General features: G+C 35.0%; 1 protein-coding gene and 1 long non-coding RNA gene across 19 annotated transcripts in view; one reads left to right on the top strand and one right to left on the bottom strand.

The window, feature by feature from the left end:
- LOC138924141 (uncharacterized) overlaps nucleotides 1-23,211 on the top strand; it is a 59,417-nt gene extending 36,206 nt beyond the window's left edge. Inside the window, exon 3 of the long non-coding RNA XR_011438851.1 lies at nucleotides 23,104-23,211. This is a non-coding gene — a long non-coding RNA (uncharacterized lncRNA). The remainder of the gene's footprint in view (nucleotides 1-23,103) is intronic.
- The window catches only part of COL24A1 (collagen type XXIV alpha 1 chain), a 349,220-nt gene that overhangs the window by 115,333 nt on the left and 208,632 nt on the right, over nucleotides 1-25,255 (bottom strand). For all 18 annotated transcript variants that reach the window (XR_011438845.1, XR_011438846.1, XM_023641737.2 and 15 more), the window contains 7 exons: nucleotides 24,361-24,414; nucleotides 23,102-23,155; nucleotides 21,366-21,419; nucleotides 13,523-13,576; nucleotides 13,213-13,257; nucleotides 13,052-13,096; nucleotides 5,005-5,058 (listed from right to left, as the gene is read on the bottom strand). Coding sequence is in view for 16 of the 18 variants with exons in the window: in XM_023641737.2 (XP_023497505.1) it covers nucleotides 5,005-5,058; nucleotides 13,052-13,096; nucleotides 13,213-13,257; nucleotides 13,523-13,576; nucleotides 21,366-21,419; nucleotides 23,102-23,155; nucleotides 24,361-24,414 (360 nt within the window). In the remaining 2 variants the exon portion in view is untranslated. The remainder of the gene's footprint in view (nucleotides 1-5,004; nucleotides 5,059-13,051; nucleotides 13,097-13,212; nucleotides 13,258-13,522; nucleotides 13,577-21,365; nucleotides 21,420-23,101; nucleotides 23,156-24,360; nucleotides 24,415-25,255) is intronic.

Genomic DNA, 25,255 nt, shown 5'->3' with positions numbered 1-25,255 from the left:
GTTTTCTCTCTTTTAGCATGTCTTATAATTTTTTTTTTTGAAAGCCAAACATGATGTATCAGGTAAAAGAACAAGAGGCAAACAGGCCTTTAGTGTAAGGTTTTATGTTATCTGGCTAGGAGTTAGGCTGTGTTTACTGTTTACTGTACTGTGGTGTCAGAGGCTAAAATTCCCTCCTACTGTGACTGTCATTGTCTTGTCTGTTATCCTCAGGATTTCTTGAGGGTTCCTGAGATTCCTTAAAAGAGTCTGTGTATGCAGTTCTTTTAGCTGTAATCCTCTGCTATTACACAGGAGCCCTATTAATGTGGTGGTAAATTATGGGGGATTGGAAGTTTTCTGTAGTTCTCTGATTAGGTCTCACTCTTTTAGTGAGCCTGAGGTGGGTATTTCATTTCCTTGTGTCAGAGGCTAGAAAGGCCGGAGATGAATATTTTTCTTTCCCCACTCAAGGGCTAGAGGGGGCTCAAGCTGGGAATTTCCCTTCTCCTAAGCTCATTAGGCTTTGGTAAACCCCACTAGGTTAGGCTCTGATAAAACAGTTTCCCTGAGGGCAAGCTTTGTTAAGGAGAACAGAGAACTCTGGATGTGTTTCACAATGGTTGCTTTTCCCCTCCCAAGGTTGGAAGTAGGAATGAATTTTCCTCTGATCTTTATAGTGAGAATCTGGCAGGTCTCTTGGTGGTTAAAACTCAGGAACTTGTGGGGTCCCACCCAAGTTGGGTCCCCTCTGAGTTTTTTAACATTCAAGATAATCTACACTGTATCTCCAGCAAGCTGTCCATTACAGTTTAAAGTGCTCCTCTCATCCAGCGATGGGCTTCTGCTTCTGGTAAGCTGTGATTCTCTGTATCTTCCTGTCTCTCCAGGTTTCACGGAAGCAGTTTGTCCTGTGACCTCATTTCTCTAAAGGACCGAAGAAGGATTGCTGATTTTCAGTTTGTTCAGCATTTTCCATGTTTTAAGGAGGGGAACAATAGCTTCCAAGCTCCTTACATTTCAGATCAGAGACCATTTTACTATGATTCTTAATGAATCAAAAATGGTTGTTGAATCTTTAGTACCTGTTTTTAGGATTTTTCACTATATCTGTGATATGCTATATTATGAATTTCTTAATATTAAGTAATTTTTCCTTTTTTTGTATTTCTTGTTTCACTTCACTGAGGTGGATAATTCTTTATATATAGTTGAATTTTACTTGATTTTTTGGTATTTAGACTTTTACAATCATATTGTAAGTGAAATTCCTCTAGCTTTTTCTGTGGGTGCTATTTTTGTCTGATTTTAGTACTGTCAAAATTCCACTGAGACACTGATATACGGTCTTCTTTTATTTTTTATTTCCAGAGCTGTTGCCATTTTGTATATCTTCATAACTAATTTAATGTGGAACTGAGTGAGATTTTATTATACACTTTTAATTAACCTGAGAACCATGTTAATTATCTTTTGAGGTATGTGGAAGTGACTTCTCATACAACTAAGGAAGAGCACCTTGAAAATAATAGTTTTCTAAATTACAGGGGATATCCTGAAGCAAGTTTACCAAGAATTAATTGTTTAAGATTGTAGCATTCCCTTCATTCTCTTTTTTAAAGGCAGTTTTCAACGTTTAGAGATATCAACAATATTTATTTGGGTCAGGAGAATTTTTTTCTGCTCAAGCTTTCTGAGTAAAAGAAACTAAGAAAGAAAAAGAAAAATTCCCACCGTTTTCCTCTTATTGAAGCCCACTATATACAGTTCTGCACTGAACAAACCTAGGAGCACTAGGTATCAGTTTTGCATTGATTGGACTTTTTTTTGGTAAATGTGATGAAAATCTAGGTCAGAAGTCAGCAAACTTTTTTCTAAAGTGCCAGATAATATGTATTTCCAGCTTGTGGGTCATGTGGTCTCTATCACAACTACTCAACTTTACTATTATAGCGTGAAAACAGCCATACATACATAAATGAATGGTTGTAGTTAGGACTCAGTACAACCTTATTGAACCTGCCGAGGGCTGTAAATTTGATCTAAATACATAGTCTTGCCTACATACTTCTAAAGGAATCTAAGATTGTCACAAAGAGTTTAAGGTAGGCTATGATTAGAGCTGAACTCCTAACTTATATATCTGATTTTCCTCTTACCTCTTCTGCAGTTTCATCCTCTTCTACCAATATTTATAAAATGTTGAATTTCTTCAAAGCTCAGCCTTAGATCCTTTTCTCACTTTCATACTCTCTTGCTAGACCAATGACTCCAATATTAACTTTGGCACATTCCTCTGCTCTGAGCTCCACACCCAAATGCCAACTTCACATTTCTCAAAGACACCTCAAATTCAACATAGGTAAACTGAATTTACAATCTTCCATTCTCAAATCCAGATTTCTGTTGGTATTCCCAGTTCAGTAAGTGATATCATTATCTCATTAATTCTTCAAGCCAGAAACTTAGGAATCACACTTCAGATACATGATATCTATGTCCTGTTGATTTTATCTCCTTTTGAATCTTTTATATATATCTACTTTTTTTATCTGCTAATCAAAAGGGTTCTACCATCTCTTATCTGGATTATTGAAACAGAAGGCTGTTCTTGTCCATTATTGGTCCCTGCCAATTTGGTTTGTGTCATCTTTACAAAACAATAATATGATCATAAAACTAGCCCTATCCCCTCAACGACATCCCTTTGTTCTTAAGATAAAAATACAATCCCTTGGGAACAGGGCTTATAAAGCTGCATGTGTTTTGTCCCTTGCCTCCCTTTCCATCCTCATTTTGCACTTACTTCCCATCTGACTCTCTGTGCCACAGCCATGCTGGCCTTCTTTTAGATCTTCAAATATTTAGGGCTTCCTCCCAGCTCATGGTTTCTCTCTGGAATGACCTTTTTCCATCTTTGCCTAGGTAACTACTATTCATCCTTCAGATCACAGCTCAGAAGCTTTTCTTAACCTCAGATCAGGACAGTTTCTCTGTTATACATTCTCTTAGAACTGAATTCCTATACTTTACAGCATTTATCTCAGTTTGTATTACCCATTTATCTCTGTGATTATTTAATGAATGTGTACTTTTATCATTAGATTGGAAACTCCATGCTTACTACTACAATCCAAGTGCAGGTTCTTTTTTTTTGAGGAAGACTGGCCCTGAGCTAACATCTGTTGCCAATCTTCCTCTATCTTATCTGGGATGCCACCACAGCGTGGCTTGATGAGCAGTGTTAGGTCCACACCTGGATCTGAACCCGTGAACCCTGGGCCTCTGAAGTGGAGCACGTGAACTTAACCACTACGCCACTGGGCTGGTCCCCAAGTGCAGGTTCTTAATAAGTATTTGTTGATTGAATGAATGAATGGTCAACTATCCAAATCCCAATACTTGCACTGCAATGAGCAAACCAGTTTTGCATCTTGTCTGGGAAAAAGAGATACTCTAAAAGGTACTGGCTATAGAAAAGCTGTAGTCCTATTTTATTATTTTCAAAATATAAATATGTTTCAACATCTCTTCTGTGTCTTTCATTTTACCAAATTATTTCTGTTCTTTTCTTTTCTATGATTTGACCAGGCAGCTCAAATATATGAAACAAATCATAAATTGATTTCTATTTACCAGCCCCAGTGACCATGTGTGTGACCTGAACGTCAATTTTAAGTGCTATGAAGCCATTTCATCATTTACAGCTACAGTAATGAATCTTCTCTTGTATAAAGCCTGAGATATTGTCTCTGCTGTTGCTATAGCTTTACTGACACACTTTACTTAGATGTGTTGTTTATTAAGATTAAATTAGTTTTCATTCCATTTCATTTCATCTAATATGGCTAATGATTATGCCTTTGTATATATGACCTTTGGTTAATTCAGTTTAACAAACATACATTAGATAGATACAATATGCCAGACATTATGCCAGGAAAGAGGATTACAAAGGTGAAAGAAATAATTCTGACTTCAAAGAGCCACACACTTTTTGGAAGAAAGAGATATTTAAGTAAACAATGCTAAGGAAAGTTGCATTATTTTTGATCAAATAAATATTAGAATTGGGATGGGAAGCTAAAAGATGCAAAATAGGGAGAAAACCAAGAAAAATTCAGCTTGATAAAATCAACACCATGTCTAAGATTCTTTATTTGGAAAGAATTATATAAACAGCTAAATCTTTACTTATTGTTTGGAGCGCTTATACTATAGATTAAATATGTGAAGGAGGAAATGGACACAGTTTGCTAAGAATAACTCTTTGTTAGAATTTTCCACTTGCTACCAGCTGAATGAATAACACAAAGGCCACCTGTAAACCTGTGTATCAACTCACGGATAGGATCAGCCCAATAGTCTGAAAGACTACATTGTATTGTAAATCTTAGAAGCATGTTACAGCATATTACATCTGATACCATTAACCAGAAGAATGACTTCATAGGCAATAAAGAATAAATTGTGAGAAAGAAGGTATGTGACAAGGTCTTTCCCTTTCACAATCTATTTTCCATGGAAACTCTATAAGTGAATCACATTTATAAAATTGTGATGTAAGTTTTTGTATTACTGATGTAACAGCATCTCTGTTTGTTTGTACATTTTGGCCCATGAGATGTAGAGTTTGGCTTCTCCATATGGTCTTTTATTACAGAGTTGGCCTCATAAATGTGATTGTGCATTTGTGTGTGGCAGTGTCATAATTATTATTATGAACAGCAAGCCATTCAGAAAGAAAATTTCTAATATTCAATAAACAGAGTTATCTTTGTTGAAAATAGAAATTTGTGAAATTTTAACAGTTCCAGAAAAACAGGACCAAATCTGACTATATGAAACCAGGGAGGCACTAAAGACTAAGTTCACAGCAAAATACTTGTTCTCTATAAATAGGTGTCCATGATAAATGCTGCTTGCAAAAACATACCAGCCACAGCACAAGAGAGCAATAATAGCAGAAAGGTAAAAGCGCATTATGGGAAAAACACCATTAGAAAAGTTTAAAGATCAACTTACTGGTTCTCCGGCAAGTCCTCTGTCTCCTGTACTCCCAGGGGGTCCTTGTAAACCCTGAACAAACAAAGGCAAAACGGGAAGAAAAAGTGATGCATGAAAATGTTTCAGTCAGTTTCCTTACCCTGGCTTTCCTTCACAATCTTCTCACCTAACTTTTCTGTCTACCTCTATTCTATTCTTCTTTTTTCTTTTGTGGTAAAATATACATAACAAAATTTACCATTTTAACAATTTTTAAGTGTACAGTTCTGTGGCATAAAGTACATTCACACTGCTGTGCTATCATCACCACTATCTATCTTTAGTCCTTTTTATCTTCCCAAACTGAAACTCCATACCCATTAAATAACTCCCTGTCCCCGACCCTCAGTCCCCTGGGGACCACCATTCTACTTTCTGTCTCTATGAATCTGACTACTCTAGGTATCTTATACAAGTGGAATCATACAATATTTGGTCTTTTGTGTCTGGCTTATTTCACGTAGTATAATGTCTTCAAGGTTCATCCATGTTGTAAACATGTGTCAAGGCTTATTTCCTGTTTAAGGCTGAATAATATTTCATTATATGTATATCCTACATTTTGTTTATCCATTTATCTATCAATGGATACTTGGGTGTTCTACCTTTTGGTTATTGTGAATAATGCCCTTATAAACACTGGTGTACAAGTATCTGTTTGAGTCCCTGCTTTCAATTTTTTTGAGTATATACCTAGAAGTGGAATTTATGGATTACATGGTAATTCTATGTTTAACCGTTTGAAGAACCACCAAACTATTTTGCACAGTGGCTCCACCATTTTACCATCACTGCATAAGGGTTCCAACTTCTCCACATCTTTGCCAACACTGGTTATTTTCTGTGTGTGTGTGTTTTAATTAATAGTCATCCTAATGGATGGGAAGTGGTATCTCTTTGTGGGTTTGATTTGCATTTCCGTAATGCCTAGTGATATTGACCATCTTTTCATGTGCTTATTGACTATTTGCATATCTTCTTCGGAGAAATGTCTATTCAAGTCCTTCTGCTCATTTTTTCATTGAGTTTTCTATTTCAAGTTGTAGGAGTTTCTATGTTTACTTGTATTTTTATATTTAATTTCTCTCCTGCACAGTGACAATTATCCAGAATTATTTTAAATTTAGATTCTTTTATACTTTTAATATATATAGATAGAAATAAGTGTTTATTTTCAAAAATAATATCCTTGTGATGTGTCAATAAGTACGACGTATGCCCTTAAAACCTGGCAAGGCACAGGGGTCTCAGAACCTAGATCACTAGAAATGACCAAATTGAACCTCTCCAATGTCCTTTATTTTGCCCCATTTTTACAACATGCTGTCTATGTTATCATCAAATTGAGTCTTAAATATGGGGTACATTCTAAAATGGTACATAACTCTAAATACAATTCCAGGTCCTCTTTAAAAGATTTCCTAAGCATGTAATGTGTACTAGACACTGATGACTACTAATAATATATAATATACTGCCTTTTAGTATTTGCAATTTGCCTCTTCTACATTATTGCCCTTGAGATGGTTGGTAACTATACAGTGGATGACAATTACCATTTTATCTTAAAACTAAAAGCTAAGAAAAAAATATGACATTAAATTAGAAGTAAAGATATTCAAAATTCTTAGCAATACAATCTTCTAAGTTATAATCATCAATGCTATATTTAGTTACACATGATTCACTGGTTAGAGAAGGGAAGATGTGTAAAACCATGAATTCCTATCTGACCTAGGCCCCATTTCAGTCATGGAAATCATGTGCCACTCATTCACTCCAGGCTCCTAAATTAACAAACAGGATCCATAGAAGGGATCTCTCTGTGCCTGCTTTACCAACTGAAACATGCAGTAAAAGTTCAGAACCTTAAATAAGATCTGCTCAATTTGCTCTGTAAAGCATGTTAGTACACGTCAAGTTTAATACATACTTTTAATGTTAATGGTGCATAAAAGCTATTTGGCAAAGTTATGAAATTATCTAAATGGACTCTATTTTTATTGGAGATGAAGAAAAGCACAGGCTGGAGCAAAATAAAAATTCTCTTTAAGGCTTTTCAGATGATATTGAAAATATATTACTGGAGTAGAACTCCTTGCTCCATGACTTCAACTCAGCAATTATAATGATGACCAGGAAGATAATGACTACCATGGTTACTATTTATTAAGAGCCTGTACCAAGAACATAGTGAACATCACTTGTTATAACTGTGAAAGGTACTTCATTTTAAAGATAGGGAAAGTGAGGCTCAGAGAGGTTAAATAATTTGTACAAGGTCAAAACAGCTAGTAAGTGGCAGAACCAGTATTTAACCTCCAATATGTCTGACTCTAATGCCGTGCTCTTCCACTATACTGAACTGCTTTCTACTGATTCCAATGAGAAATCAAGCATTCAACGCCTTTTCCATTTTCAGTAAACTTGTGTAGTGCATCCTCAAAGACTTTTTATGAGAATAACCAAGGGAATATATAAATGTTATTTCTGTGGCTACACTTTCATTGCAGTATTGTGAGAACTGTGTGCATTCTGCTTCCTTATCTGAAGAAGGGAAAGAGTAGAGTTAATACTATATACCTTTTCTATTACAAGGATTATTAAGTGAGTGTTTCTTAAGTATTCTGAGTTACTTCAGAGAAAACTCTATTTAAAGAAGAAAGGTGAAGAGTTTCCACTTCCAATTTTGGCCAATTAGCTCCTATCAAAGACCTAATGGTCTAGTAGTTAAGACTCAGCACTTTCACCACCTCAGCCCAGGTTCATTTCCTGGTCAGGGAACACCACACCTCTCATCTGTTGGTTGTCATACTGTGGTGGCTGTATGTTGCTGTGGTACTGAAAGCTATGCCATCAGTATTTCAAATTCGAGCAGCATCAAGTGTGGTGGACAGGTTTCAGCAGAGCTTCCAGAACTAAGACAGACTAGGAAGAAGGACCTGGCTAACAACTTCCAAAAAAAAAAAAAAAGACTGTGAAAACCATATGAATAGCAGCAAAGCATTATCTGATATGGTGCTGGAAGATAAGAGGATGGTGCAAAAAGACTGCACAGGGTTCCACTCTCGTGTACACAGGTTCCCTAGGAGTCAGAATTGACTTGATGGCACTAACAACAAAGCAGAACTCCCATCAAATCAACTTATATACAGATAACTACAAACCCAGGACAAAATATTAAAAAAACACATCTGAAGGCATTGGAGAAAAACCAAAAATAGGCAAAAACTAGAGTTGAGGCATCTACACTTAGCAGAAGGGAATAGCACTGAGTTTCTGATTCTTTTTATATGGCTTTTAGCCAGAAAGTAAGCCATATAGGATGATTGAAAAAAAAAACAGGCTAGAAACCTGCAGTCTTACTGGCATAGAGAATCACAGGGCAGAATTTGGAGTTACCACAGCTGCTGGAAAGTCATGAAAGAAAGAGCCAGAGAGAGGGAGCCCCAAATTCTGAGTATAAACTCTGTTTAAATCTCTTGGTGACATTTGAAGTATGTTTTGTTATGGCAGGACTCTAAACAGTCCACCCAAGGCTTAAAAGACTGAAAAGAGATTTCAGCAGCCACCTACCATGGGGGAGAGAAAATTTGGAGTGTGAATACAGCCAAGTTAATCGTCTGCCAAATTAAAAAAAAAAAAAGTAATAGTCTTCAAAGAAATACAACAGAATTTGGAGTCTATAATGAATCATTCAAAATATCCAAGATACAATTCAAAATTACTGGACAGAAAATTTTCCCATATTCATAAGAAAAGGCAATCAAGGGAGACAAAACTCAAGATTATCCAGATATTAAATTTCTCATACAAGGATTTTAAAGTAGCTATAAATATGCTCAATAATGTAAATAAAGATATACTCATAATGAATAAACAAATAGGAAATTTCAGAAGAAAAATAGCATCTGTAAAAAAAAACTAAAAATTATAGAACTGAAAATTAAATATCTGAAATAAAACTTAAAAATACAATATAAACAAAATTTCACTAAAGGGTTTAACAAGTGAGTGAAGATAGAGCCAGGTTATCTGATTAAAAAGAGAAAACAGGAAAAAGAAAGATTGAAATAGGAATGACTAGAGCCTCAGGGATCTAAGGGATGATATAAAAATGTTTAACATATATTTAATTGGAATCTAAGAAGAAAAGGAGGAAAATGGGACAGAAAAAATATTTGAAAAAAAAGTTGAAAAATTTCCAAATTTAGTGAAAACACAAATTTACACACTCAAGAAGCTCAGCAAAACTTAAGCTAGATAACTACAAAGAAAATCTATCTAGGCACATCATAGTCAAACTCGAAAGCCAAAAATAAAGAGAGAATCTTGAAAGCAGCCTGAGAAAAGTGATACATTATATGCAGGGGAATAATGATAAAGTATAGATTTCTCATCAGAAATAATGGAGGCCAAAAGAAAATGACATGCATCTTACAGAGCTGAATGAAAAGAAATAAGAGAAAACCCTCTCAACCCAGAATTCTATACCCAGTGAAAATATCCTTCAAGAATGAAAGTGAAATAAAGCCATTTTCATAAATAAAGACTAAGTGATTTCATCACTAGTAGAAGTTGTCTATAAGAAATCCAAAGGAAGTTCTACAGGCTGCAGGGAAATGACACCATTTGGAGATGCAGATCTACAGAAAGGAATGAAGAGTATCAGAAAGAGTAAATGCATGGATAAATAAAAAAAAAATCAGTTTTCCCCTAAATATCTCAAAACACATATTTCACTTACATTAAAGCAAAAAATATTTTACTTATATTAAAGCAAAATTTTAACTTTGCCTTATGGGGTTTATAACATATATAGACATAACACATAAAACAATTACAGCATAAAAGACAGAATGTCGGTAAATGGGTCTGTATGGTTGCAAGTTTCTTCCGATTATGTTAAGTATTACTATATTAACTCTAAGTAGACTATGAAAAATTACAATGCATACTGTAATCCCTAAACCAGCAGTTCACAAACTACAGCCTGGGGGCCAAATCTGCACCATCACCTATTTTTGTAAATAAAGTTTTACTGGAACAAAGTCATGCTCGTTCCTTCACATATTTATGGTTGCTTTCACACTACAACAACAGAGGTGCATAGCTGTAGTAGAGACCATATAGTCCACAAAGCTGAAAATATTTATTTTGCGGTACTTTACAGAAAAAGTTTGCTGACTCCCAACCTAGAATAACCACTTAAAAATAATAATGATAAGTACAGCTAAAAAGCCAATACCTAAATTAAAATGGCGTCCTCAAAATTAATCAATGCCAGAAGAAGGCACTGAACAACACCACCACCATCACAATGAAAAAGCAATCATAAGATGATAGACCTAAATGCAACCATATCAAGAATTGTATTAAATAGAAATGGGCCAAACACTAATTAAAAGGCAGAGACTGTCAGAATGAATAAAAAAGCAACACTCAACTATAAGAAACTCACTTTAAATATCAAGACACAGATGGGTTGAAAGTAAATGAATGGAAAAGATACACTATGCAAACAGCAAGCATAAGAAGGCTGGAGAGACTTATATATCAAATAAAGTAGACTTCAAAACAAATAGCACTAGCAGGAATAAAAAGTATTACCAGAGATGGAAGGGAACATTTGTAATGATAAAAGGGTCAGTAGATCAGGAAGACATAATTATCATAAATGTGAATACTCTCAAAATAGATTTGCAAAACAGATAAAGAAAAATTTGACAGAATTAAAGAGATAAATAGAGGAATACAAAATCATGGTTGGAGATTTAACACCCCATCTCATTAACTAAAAGAATATCTAGATTAAAAAATCAATAATGTATGAACTGTTACAGTTTTTATAAGATTTAGAAAACTATAAACAGTTACCCAGGTTTTATTACCTTCATAACACAACGATCATGGCCTTTCCTCTTGATTCTCCCTTTGAGTCAGATCTATGTGTGGATGGAAGGCAAGTATAGGAAACAATGTTGGCCCACAGACAAATATGCTTTTCCTGGCTATCTGGACTGGCAGAGTACTATATGTGTTACCATTTTTTATTTAAGATCTGGCTTTAGAATTATGACAATTTAGAGATGTCTCTTTATTCACACATGAGCAAAATATGATACAGAGAGCTAACCAATTTAGCCATGACTACACAGCTATTAGGAACATGCAGTAGAACAAAGGTCAATGTGACCTCTCACACATCTTTCTATTATACAACACTGTCTGCTTGCTGACAGTGCATAAATAACTGGAGACACTGAGATTATTGTGCAGGATCAAATAAATCTTTGGGGCCATCTGGATTTCTTGGATTGCTTGATCTTAGCTTCCCTAGGATCTCAAAAGTCTTTCAGTTCAATCATGAAGGAGGTAATGTAGACATAGAGCTAAGAAAACCTCCACAGCTATTATAAACTCGTGATTTAATGTTCAACCCATATCATCCACTAAGGTAACTTTACGCTTCTAGTTGTCTATGAAACTTGCTTCTAGAAGTGTCTTTTATTTGATTGAGGAAATCAAATACCATCTGATAGGTTGAAAATGAAGGTAAAATTCTAAGGAATGTCAACAACATACAAAACCAATAAGTATTTTATTTCTCTAGGCCTCATTTTTCTAAAATAAGAGGAATGAACTAGACAAGCTCCAAATTTCTCCACTCATTGCAACATATTAACTTTATATACAATGTAGCAAAGTGGAAGGAATCCACAGAAATAGCATTTACACTGATATAACAGAAACCTAGATGATGAATATTAATACTCAAAATATTCCTTGGGAATGACTTCAATTAATAATACAATGTCACACACAACTTCTTTCCTCGAATACAATTTTCTTTCTCTTTTAGGTCTCTGATATTTTAGGTTTGACCACTGTCACATATAATGCTATTATGGGAAACAACAGGCAGGGGGCAGCAGATTTCAAAGAGGAACAAGTAAATGCAATGACATCAATGACAATTACTATAGCAGCTAAAACATTTTTCTCCTGTTCTTTTCTGACTCTTAAGTTGCAGTCTATTTAAATTATCTAATTTTATAACTTTAAGTTATATACATATATGTATATGACAAATCAAAATGTCATCATCAAAAATTTGATTAAAAAAGAAAGTAATTAAAAATTCTCATCCATTTAAACTTATGTGCTCAAAATTATATATATATGTAATAGCATATATTAGTATGTATGTATATTTGTATACATGTATGTATGTGTATGTGTCTCTTTCTTTTTTTTAAACATTTTTTCCCCCTCAGTTAGTGATGAGAACCACAGAACTTGTTACCTCATAGGGAAAAAATTGTATACTTCTGAAAAGATTTTTTCTTTTTTTTTTCCTGCTTTTTCTCCCCAAATACCCTCAGTACATCCCCTTTCTAGTTGTGGCATGTGGGACGCCACCTCAACATGGTCTGATGAGCAGTGCCATATCTGTGCCCAGGATCCGAACTGGGGAAACCCTGGGCCCCTGAAGCAGAATGCGCAAACTTAACCACTCGGCCATGGGGCCAGCCCCTGAAAAGATTTTTTGATGGTAGGGAAATATCCAGCATTACATAATGTTAAAAACTCTTAGAGCTGTGCCATGGCAAAGCATGATGACACACACAGCTCCACACTCCAAGGGTATAAAAAACACTCAAATCTAGTTAAAATGATACTAGGCAAGCAGCCTAAAAGAAGTTTCTTGTTATGTTAGCTTTATTAATATTCCATTATATTTATATGCTATCACACCATTTTATTTTGAAATGGATTTTACAGAATAGCTAATTTATCATAACTAGGGTGAAGTAAAAGTAATAGTTATCACCATCAGTTTACAGATAGAAACAACCAAGGCCCAGAATGAATAAGCAATTTGTCCAAATAAAACAGTGACCTAATGAGTGAAGGAGGGAAAGAACTTGTATTCTCTTAGTTTAATATACTGAATACTAAACAAGTATTCAGAAAATAAAGTGAATAAAATTTGTTCATAGCTTGATTATTTTTAATTACTTACTGGTTTCCCTTGAACTCCTCTCTCTCCAGGGTTTCCAGTCTTACCCTATATAAGAAAGAAAATGCTTGGGTCAATAGCTGGCTCCTCAAACATTAATCACACATCAAGAAAAATGGAAGATTATCAATGTTTATTTTTAATGTGAAATGTCTTCTACTTACAATAAGACCATAAGGCCCTTTTTTTCCTTGATCTCCTTTTTCACCCTAAGAATCAATACCAGGTGAGTTAATAAGAATGTGAGTTATAGTCTTATACTTGCTAGGATACACTCACATAAAAAAAAAAAAGACATTAAGTATATAGTTCAATACTAAGAAGAAAATCTTTCTGTGTATGTAGTTTATGCACGTTTCATAATTTAACTAAAAGAAAATTTAGAGTCATACTTTTGCAAATTCATCACTCTTTAGGCAGGCAGAGGCTCCAAAGAACTTAACTGCAGATGAAATTAGAAAAATCAATGATTACCTTGGCACCTTGTATACCTTGTTCCCCTGAGAGACCATCTGGTCCTCTTGGCCCCTAGAGATGGAAAAAATATCCTGCTGTTAATTTGAAATGTTCCCTTTTTACGGTTATGCATCCTTGCAAATGACACTGTGCTCCTCTTTAATTGACAAACTCCTTGTTTCCGTGCCATGACCACAGAAAAGAATACAGCTGAGTGTATGGATGAACCCTCTTGCATGGGAGAATCAAGCCAGTGTTTTCCAGATTTAACGCCAAATAGTAAATCAGATGATCACAAAAACAGCTGACTCAGTTTGAGGTAGCTATAATTTAGGTTTATTATTTAATAGAGTATTTTGTTCACCTTATCACTTACTCAGCAGTCATCCAGGATTTAGTCTAAAAATAACTCTAAATTAACTTAAAAGTGGCTGGTTTGTTTGTCCAAACAGTCTTCTGAAATGGCACTCTTCACTTTACTAGAAAATGAGTGCTGTGCATTACACCTGCTGTGTACCTACTTGACAATAGTTACCGGAAGATGGCGGGGTCACAGAAGAGGGATAGAAACGCTGCTGGGAATATTTATGCAAACTTAAAATTTCTCAACTAAGTTGCTACCAATATTCATTCAGTAATTAGTTGTGAAGAAGTATTAGTTGCAAAAGTCATTCTCTAATAAAGTGACAGTATATGTTTCCCTGCCTAAATTACAACTGTCCTTGGAAGATCTTAAAGTCCTTTTCAGGGGAATTAATTCAATTCCACAACCATTAGCTGAACATCTACAGTGGAAAAGGCACTGCATTAAATGGTATGAGGATACATAATTGTAAGAAAGTTTCTCTGTTATGAAGCTTATAGAATGATAAGCAAATTATACAAATGACTGTAATACAGGGAGAGATACGGCAAGTTAAGGGCTAAAAGGGTTCAAAGGAGGGAGAGAGCTTTCACATGTTTGTAAAGGGAATAAAGATGTTATTTTGACACTTGGAGATCATGTTCTAGAAGGAACTCTAGATAGAGGGACAGAATGAGAAAACGGTACAGAGGTAGGAAAGAAGATACCCAAGAATGAAAAAAACAGTTTGTTTAATTGGGCTATTGGTTCTATTGTTGAAAGACTGGGACTTAAAAGGTAAGGACTGGAGTTTATATTTAAATCAATAGGCAATGAGACAACACTGAAGATTTCTATACAAAACAGTGATATAAATCTCCCAATACAACATGCTGATTTGAAGGGGCCCCCTAGACTTCAGCACCTTCTCTTGTGTCCCATCTGAAGTCAGCTTGGTTCAGCGTTACATGATTAAAAAGCTACTTCCTATAAAAGGACTTTCTTCCTGAGTGCTTTTAGGGTAACTCCACTCCCTCACCCTCTTGGGCACATTCATGGAATTGAAGAGAAGACTCAAACTCCACAAGGATCTATAGCTCCACTGGTCACACTACTGTTAAATCGATAGCTCGAGCCCTACAATTTCTCAGTCTGTATTGAAGGTACTCCATGATCTGTTCCCAACTTCCTGTTCTGCCCTATTTTCCCATGAAAGGCTGCAAAACTAATTTACAGTCTTACTGTGCAGGATTTTGAATGTCAAGTGGAGGAGTATGGACTGAATTTAATAGATAAGTGATTTTCAGAGTGTGTTATTCATTTAGCAAACATTCACTGGGTGCCTACTACAGCCAGGCGCTGTTTCAAGCCCAGAGGATATGGTAGGGAGAAGAGACAAATCCCCAAATTCATAAACAAGGAAATAAATATATAAAATTAAAGTATAAAGTGACAATAGGTAGTCAAGTGTAATGAAGGAAAGCAAAGGAGGTTAAGGGACTGGAGAATCTGAGACGGAAAGCCCTACTTAAATAGGCGATCTGAGAAGTCTCTCCAAAGTGAAGTGTGGGTAGACACCAGAAGGAGGTGAGACTGCAGGTGCTGGGAATAACTTGGGGAAGATCATTCTGGTAGAAGAAAGAGCAACTGCAAAGGTCTTGAGGCGGGGGGCATGCTTGGAATGTTTGGCAATTAAATAACTGAAGATGAAAAAAAGAACACTGATTAAAGGACGACTCTGAAGTTTAAAGTGCAAGGATCCCTCAGGATCCTGCTCTAATAATCACCTCCATCTTAAAAATTCTGCAGCTTGTATTGATTCTCTTTCTCTGGCACCTTCTATGCCTATTTTCCTTTTTCTGCCCTGTAAGAAAACACTTTGCAAAATTTTTTTGAGTAGTAACAGAAGGTGGCTGAGAAAGTATTAAAAAGAATGAGTGGTTAACATTCTAAAACACTGCAGAAAACAAAAGATCTAGACTGAAAATATGTCCACTGGTAATTAGGAACTTAACTCCTTTGCAACCTGAAATTTTTGTCTTTCCTGGATATTTCGTTAGAAAGTAACTGGTGGAATGAGGACAGCATTAATAGAAAAACATATTGAAAATGTAAGTTTGGGGTGGATTGGGGGGAGTAGGGAGAAGATAATGAGTTTGGTCTAGACAATCAAGTACAATGAGGCAAGTATCTCCAAGGCCAGTGCTAGAGTTAGAAGTCATTCCATCTAGGTTTAAATGGTAGCAGCCATGAGGATAAAGCTTGAAAAAGCCCTAGATGCAGAGCGGTTAATTAGAATTTTTAAAAAAGATTATTTTGTCCAAAGATGGCAATTAAGTTTCATTTCTTGGATAAAATCAGATTAAGTGGCTGTCTAGATATATATGTAGAAAAGGCTGCATCCAGCTCTGGAGGAAAATCTCATAATTAACTGCCAGTTTCTGCCTCAGCACATAAATCACCTCCTGTCAAGGCTGGACTAGTCCAAACCTGGCATTTTAAGATGAAGATACTGAAGCCTACAGATACAAGTGAATGGTCTGATGCACATGATGTGTAAATGTCCAAAGACTCCGAATAACTGTACTCTATTAAGTTCATAATATTTTTTTCAAATGTTAAAAAGGAATAAAGGTTAATTCTGTTAGCAAGTGAATTCAGGCTGAAACAAAGGACTTGAAGTTTAGAACAGGTTTACAAAATAAATATTAAAGCTTAAAAGTAAAGCGCTGACTGGTATTATAATTGAAAGGAACTCCCTCCAAAATTAAGGAATACATATAGTAATGATAATCAGCCATTTTATAATGCTTTACTTCAAAAATACCTTTTACTTAAAAGAATACTTTCACATTTATTACTCCATTCACTAAACCAGGACTACAGAGGGAACAAAGAAAGAGAAGTTTCTGCTCCTACAGTGACGACAAAGATTACCACATTCAGTTAAAACAAAAAAGATCTAAGCATAGTAATTACATTAATTAAAGGCTATAAGGCCTAAGGTTGCTAGTTAAGAGGTTAAGGCTGCCAGAACTCTAAGAAAGTTTAGTACTCTTTATGCTCCAGTTAAGGGTCAATTAACTAAAAGCTCAGCTTTATCAGCATAAGCTTCACTTTGATATTGGTTGTAGGAGTTAACCGTGGGTTAGCCTACATGCCTTCTCTAGTTCCTGAGACAAAAGAAGCTTTAGGATAAGCCCTGAGAAAATTAGACAAATAGTATCCTAACAGGCCCCTAATTAGGTATAAAGTTAGTATTATTTTTTTTTGCTGAGGAATGTTCACCCTGTGTTAATATCTGTGCCAATCTTCCTCTATGTTTTAGCATGTGGGCTGCAGCACAGCATGGTGCTAGCAGAGTGGTGTAGGTCTATGCCTGGGAACCAAACCTGGGCTGCCCAAGTGGAGTATGCTGAACATAACCACTAGGCCACTGGGGCTGGCCGAAAGTTATTTTTTTAACACCTGCTTTACAATATCTGATTATCTATAAAGTTCTTAGAGAATGTATGCTAGCTATATAAAAAATATAATTTTTTCCTTTATCCTCTTTTAGAAAAGTTAAATTGGCTACAATGAGTGGCTATTAGCTTCTAAAAGCTGGAATAAAGTCTGATAGCTCAGCTATATAAACTAAGCATGTCTGTAAAGTAACAAGTACTTGAATTGTAGGCAATAATCTTAAAGAGTTAACCAAATCCCTGGATAATCAATATAATCCTAAAGGCATTAGATGATAGGAGACAGAAGCACCACTTCATATAAATGCTACAATTAAGAGAAAAAAACCTGTGATTAACTAAAACATTGACATAAACTGTAGACTAGTTTATTTAGGAAGGATTTTATGAGAACTTCAAGCCCATCTTTATAACCCTTGTACTCAATTTTAATAAGCTAAAGTGTTTATGAATGAAAGAAACAGCCCTTATTTACAGAACAAATATCTTTCTAACATGGATTCAGTATATTTATATTTCTTTTTAACCATGTCTGTCTTTGGTTGCCCTCTCCATTAATGCTAAATTACTCAGATGCCTAATTATCCCTAGCAGGCTTCTTCTGGCTGTTGATTAATACAGCTGGAACAAAATGTTCCTTTAAACAAAAACTAACGTTATCTTTGATTTTGTAGAAAAAAAAAAACTTTGGATTCTATTCTTGGTATAAACTTTTTTTCTGGAGAAGAAACCACAGAAGAAACTCTTCTTCATCACTTGGCGTACTCCAGGTATCACCAGTATCGAATCTGAATGCAAATACTATCGGCTGCTTTCCCAATATGATACGCATTCCCTTGAAGGGGCCACAATTCAAAAAGAATTTCTATAGGTAACATTGGTTTATTACCTTATATAAATTTCAGGTGTACATCAAAATTTTTATAGTCCTAGCCATTCTACATCTTGCATAGAAAATCTTAAAACATTACATATTTCTAATACAGTTACTTCAATGTTTTCTTTTCTTAAATCTCAAGCAGTATAGTCAGAACAAAAAATTACTCAGTTGCATGCCTCTATTCCACCCCTCTAGAGAAAGGGTACAAAATCTAATGGTATCTCATGATCAAAGGCTCAATCCCTGGGTAAGAAGGGAGATGAGGTTAACTTTGCTCTGTGCGTCATCTCTTCTGTCAGGGCAGCTGGACACAGAAGTGGGTATTGGAGACACACCAAGAGATCAGTCACCTAGCCTCAGAGAGTTAAATGTACACATGAGTGACGACAGCTGAGATTGTGCTGATTCCTAGTGACCCAAAAGGCTAAGCCACTATCTCTCTGCTACCACAGAAAAGAATCTGCTAGCCTATATTGTCTATGTGAGGAATATGATTGTTTATACTATATTAATTAGCTTTGGTATATTAAATTATTTCACTTCACTTAAGTAACTATTCTTCAGCCAAACTTGGTAGATGGAAACAAAGTTTAGAGTATGTAGGATAAATAATAATACTTTAAATTGATACCAATTTTCCCATATAAGAATCTCAAACTATATGAACTGTATTTTCAGCCAATCTTGTTATCTTTTTCAGCTATATATATATATATATATATATACACACACACACACACACACACACACAAAGGGTAGGATTACACAACCTACACAAAGCAGGTTAGAAAAATCTTCATGATACTAAGTTACTTAGGTTGTTTCTTGAGATGGCAGGCATTGTTGCTTGCCTGAGCTTTTCCTATCCTCTGTCAATACTGCATGATACTTCAAAAGCCACTACACTGTCATTAAACTATAAAATCCATGTGGTCTAGATCTAAGGGATAATTAACCTTGAATCCTCCATGGTACTAGCAGGGTATTTGACAAACTGTAGGCAAATAGTAAATGGTAGATAGGTGAATGGCAGATAGATGGGCAGGAAGCAGATGGGCAGGCAGACTGCTCCGAGAGCAGTCCTACCATTCATGAGGTTCACCTTTGACTGTAAGGGTGTATAAGCATGAGTTCATATAGACAGTTCTTTGTGTGGTTGCCTGGCAAACGTGCCTCAGGCATAGTTCCCCTTCAATGTACTGCCACAAAGATGTGTGGCACAAAGGGGTTACAGATGTGCTGGAAATATCAACTCCCTCAGCCTTTGGGGTGGCAGAGAAGGGCTGGGGCACAGGAACTCCAGCCACATACCTTTATTATTTATTTCAGCAGACGGGACATACATTCTCATTTTTTGTGAGTGAAAAACATTTGGAAGGATGGATTGATGATAGAAGACACTAGGTGACTACTGGAATAGAACTTCCTAATACTATGTTCTTTCTCAAATATTGTGGTCTTCAGTTCTTTTTTGTATTCCCAACGTTCTTTGATTACCTGAAATATTCTCCTGTAAAGAAAACGATTTGTTCTAAATAAAGCGCTTATTTTTAACAAGGTCTCCTTGTTTAGAAAGTACTAGGTGAACTTTAAATAATTATGAGAAACCATTTGGGAAAGAATCAGTATTTGGAGGCTGAGAGGAAAATAGATCTTTGAGGAGGTGATAGTTGAAGAAAAAGTGGCAAATCAGGAAAGAGTAATAATTTACCCTGAGATCATGGGTGGGGTTAAAACACTGCAGAGCAAATGAGCTTTTCACTTGACTTATGAGATAGCACAAGTGCTTCAGGAGCAGATCTTGCTTAGGTACATGACCCCTGCCTGGATAATCAATATGACTTCAATTACTTCACCAACAAAAGGTGGCAGTAAAGTATTTCTTCCTTTTTTTCGTCTGCCACAAAACTGGTTGAACTTTCCCACTATGACTAATACAAACAGATCTGACCTGACCAACGACTGAATGCTGGCAGGGCACGGACCACTGAAGACGGTTTGGGTACAGATCATCTACCATCATTTTTATTTTATTATTTTAAATCTCATTTGGGCTAAAATAGATGTGGCCATCAGGATTAATTATAGACTGTAAATCTATAACCCAGAAAGGAAAATAGTTTTTCAGAAAAGAAATAATAACAAAGACAAATTTGCTCTCTTTCTTCAATCTGTATCTAAAACACAGGACATGAAACTAAAGTTGTTATTTCAAACTGGGGATTTGTAACACTTTTCTCCCATTTGCCAACTGGAAAACAGCAGTCTTTCTTTTGCTTTTAACCTTTGTTAGTGGAGGTGCTTCTTTTTAGAATTTTTATATATTTTCTTCACTGGCTCTAAAAGTCAAAGTAAAGCCAAAGGAGAAAAGAGAATTCTGAAAGCCCCATATTCAAGTTAATCAAGGAAAAACAGTCCTTAATATTCCATGCAATCAGACACACTAAGGTTTGAATCCTGATTGTATCATTTCTCTGTGTGTCTACAGGCTGTACACTTAAACTCTCTGAGCCCATTTTCCTCAACTAAAATATCTGAGATAATACCTCCCCTTTTAGGGTGGTTTTGAGTATTCACTAAGACAATATATGTAAAATCGCCTGGCATGTGACAGGCATGAAATAAATGGTGGTTCTTGTTTCTTTAAAGAAAATAAAAGGATTTAATGTTTAAAAGACTTAAAGAGTGCAAGGTTTTTAATCGAATTCTTATACATAATTATTAGACAATGATTATATAATCTCTGATTTACAATTAATAAACTCTTTGTCATTCTGTGTATCTTCATTCCATTTCCTATTGCTCTTATTTTGTCACGATGTTACTATTCTTTCTATGTAAGTCTCGTGTTAGTAGAAAAACAATTTATTTAAATATCTTTGCATTTACAACTTCTCCAAAAAGTGGAACTGGAAGTTGGGAATAAGAAAAAAGAATTCTATATGAATTAGTGAAATCTGTAAACATAAAATGGAAAAATATGATTTTATAAGCACATACAATTATGAGTCACGTTTCAATTAATGAAGGCAGTTCAGCTAATACAATGAAAACAAGAGAAAAACTCAACAATATCTAAGTACAATCTAGAAGATAGCTATTTTAGGTGAATACATCGCTATTTATGAAGTTATGTTTTTGAGGTTAATGTACTTCCTTTATTAGATAACTTACTCTTCGTCCTTTAGGACCTTGACTCCCAGGTGGTCCTCTTGCCCCCACATGACCCTACATGTTGAAAATTTAAAAATAAGTTATAGAATTCACAGGAATGTTATCAGAATAGTAGTTATAACCTTTCTTATGACATGCAATTCTCCGTGGGAATTCTTACAATAAAACTGATTAGTCTCCTTAAAAAATATGCTTTAATTATTAAACAAATACCATACTTCTCTCCCCAAGTATTCTGCTTTTGACTTTTTCTACTATTCGGAGAAATTTCACTTTTACTTGTTACACCCTGATTAACGGAATGGGTGTTTCTAATATTCACTGACCAAGTAGTTTTCAGGAGGAACACACATGGAGTGATGGTGGAGGGAGACACTCACTTAGCCAGTCTGACCAGTTTAATCTGCCTGGTCCTTCAAAGGGCAATGACTATTGCTGTAAGACTTCTTTCTCATTATTCCAGACATTTAGGATAATTCCATTACATAAAAAATAGATTTTTTTCTGTTACAATGAAAAACGCCACAAAATGTTCCAAACTAATACAACACAAAAAAATAGCCTACAACAAAGATTAAGTTATTTTTTACTAAGTCAATTACAAAGAATTATTTTTATACCTGATAGTCTTCAATAAAGACTTAATTAGTAAACAAAATTTATCTATATAACATTAGGTAGATAAAAATAGTGAATTTTTTCAGGATCTCAAATTTACTCATTATCCTATGTGAGTAAAAAGATTGGCAACTGTCCCCTAGATCAGCCTTCCTAATTTTAGAAATCAACAACACGTCTATCAATATACTGCAAAATCAGGTTTTTCTTCAAAACAGAAGCTTCACAAAATGCCACAAACCATTTCTGAAAATGGTTCTGTTTAGGGGATCATAAAGGCTGATCTTTTTCATATTTAAGTTCACACTTACTGTTAAATTTTGATAAGCAGACTTTACTGTTTTTTTTTTTTTTAAATTGGCTCCTGAGCTAATATCTGTTGCAATCTTCTTCTTTTCTTCTATTCTTCTTCTTCTTCTTCTGCCCAAAGCCCCCTAGTACATAGTTGTAATTCTAGTTGTATAGGTCCTTCTGGTTGTGCTATGTGGGATGCTGCCTCAGCATGGCTTGATGAGCAGTGCCATGTCTGTGCCCAGAATCCGAACTGGCCAAACTCCGGGCCGCCAAAGCAGAGCGTGTGAACTTAACCACCTGGCCACAGGGCTGGCCCCAAACTTTACCTCGTCAGAGACAAGATTGCATTATCTTTCTGTAAATAACAAATGGAGTATTTTCAAAACAATTTTTTATTAATAAAGGTATATTTTCTATGAATTTTATCTGGTTGTTTGAGAATGTTTACAAATTTCTAAGAAAAATATGTTGGAACTTATGGATGTGACATGTTTATCCAATTGGCTCACTTCTTAGCTTGAGTACTAACTCTATTTTCTTCTATGTGGTTATTCAATAGAAAGTTTAAATGTTTTTAGTTTTAGGCTACAGAATTGTACTGACTACTAGAAGTGAGCAGTAAATAACATGGCAAACAGAGGTGAGGAAGTTCAAGATACCATGATTCCACACTGTCTTGCACTGACTGGGGAGAAAAGCAGCCTAAGTCAATTTATAAATTACTTATTCTGCACAAAAACAAAAAAATACAGCATAACCAAAGTCATGGATTTAAATTTAAATAGACATTCTAGAAGGGAATATAAAGTCTTTTCTGTACTTACAGGTAACCCCAGTGGACCGATGGGTCCTGGAACCCCAGGAGGACCTGGATATCCCTATAATTTGAGCAAAAATATGAAAGACATCAACTCTCCATCATACTTAATTATTGTCATTGAAGACAAAGCAGTAATTACAGATAGTAATAAAAAGTGATAATTTGACAAGATCTCCCTCTTCCATCCAAGAGAGAAGAGGCCACAGGAAATGTTCCACAGACAACAGAAATAAAAAATGTTTACACAGAAGCTGTGTAGCCTTTTATTAGAAATTCTTTGCTTAGAAATGACATTTGCTAGCCAGAATCACATAACCTATTAAAAAGAGAATATTCATCTTATCTTTCTGTAGGTTATATTATGCTGTGAATAGATTCGTCATCTAGAGTATGAAAGTGTATCATTTTCAGAGGTCAGAGAATTCTATAATTAAGGAATATGAATGCACACAAACACTCTAGCCTGTCATAAATACTCTACCCTTTATGGTGTTAACAGTGATGCAGAGAATATCTTAGGAAGTAATCATTCCTGAAATTGATTAGCCTTATGGGTATATTAAATTTCCTAGTTGACACCAACTGGAGATAGGTAAAAAAAAAATAATCTTATAGTGCTTTACTGATAAAATAGAAGTTAAAAATGAAGAACAACTTAAGTAAAATGAATTTGTAGACGGTATTATGTGCCACTAGATCCATCACAACATATTTTCTGGAAGCAAGATTCTTTTATTGATAACAATCTTTTTGTTCTAGTTCCTGTCACATTTAAAAACTGTTTAATAAATTAAAAAAGGCACTCTAGGTATAAAATTTATCAGCTATTACTATCTTACAGATACAAGAGAACAAGGTGAATTCTGGATTCTGATCTTTCATATACCAAAGAATTACATCGTGACCACAAACTCACGGAAGAGTGGCAATGATGATATGTGCTATATAAACTATAAGCTGTAAAAGAAAAGTAGACTCCTAAAAGAATTTTCTTCTTCATCCATTTTAGCTAATTTATGGTGATTTAATTCTTCTCTTAAAACTATAGACTCATTTGACCACCTTCGGATTCGTACGCTTCTTAGTGCCAGTCAGCATTCTGAAAGGAAAACTGTTTAAAGGAGAAGAAAATTCTAATGGAAATTTACTACAAAATAGCATTTCTCACTTACTTAAATTCCATTCAAGGCAATTCCACCTCTGGAATGCCTTAACTTTATTACATTCTTTGGAAACATATCTTTCAAATCACTGAGCTCTTACCATAATACCCTTTTCCCCCTGGGGACCCTGTGGACCTGGACTTCCGCGCTCTCCCTTTTAAAACAAAGAAAAAGAGAAACATTGAGGCATGTTCATTAACCATGACTGAGCTAAGCCTAGACAGGAAAATTGTCAGTCAGAATCATACCTTACATGCATATCTCATCGCAATTTTCAATAATTTTTAAACTTACAAATTTTGCATTTTTATCCTAAAGTTGCTAGTCTTTTAATACAATAAAAATCCTCAGGATATTTTTCAAGGAATAAATACTAAACATCTTATTAAAATGAAGAAAATAGAAATTATGAATAAACAGGATTTAAAATTGAGCATGCATCATATGCTAAAGTTTTGTAAGTAGAAATGCTTACAATTTTGAGACATATAAAGTATAAGAATAGTAAAAGTATCAAAGTACATCGTAAAAATTAACTGATCTGTATAACCAGTGAACAAAGTTTTATCTCTGTAGTCTGTACACTACAATTAAGTGTAATCATGATAACAAAATATGCCACAGCAGATTAAAAGGACTAAACTGATTCACATTAAAATTCCCAGGGTCGTCAAAATCTTAGTGTAGAAGATTTGACCTAGGTCAGAAGTATCTAAATCAGAATGAAAAAATTATAAAACTATCTAAATTTTTTAAACTGAGCTCATTTTATATTATTGCTACAAATCAGTAAGTATATATTAAGCACTTTTAATGTACTAAGTGAGAGCTGGAGAGACAGAACAGAAATTTGACTTTGAGTTTACCTTCAAGTAATTAGAGACATGACATATGACATTAACAAAGATAAATCAGTTAGAGGACAGTTAAATTTTAAATTGCATGGTACTTATTCTAAATCCAGGAAAGGAAGAAATCCGGAAGGATTAAAGGAA

Source organism: Equus caballus, chromosome 5 (genome assembly GCF_041296265.1).
Source record: "Equus caballus isolate H_3958 breed thoroughbred chromosome 5, TB-T2T, whole genome shotgun sequence".
Lineage (NCBI taxonomy): Eukaryota > Metazoa > Chordata > Mammalia > Perissodactyla > Equidae > Equus > Equus caballus.
Note: the sequence above shows the minus strand (reverse complement) of the source record. Positions and strands in the feature narration are given on the sequence as shown.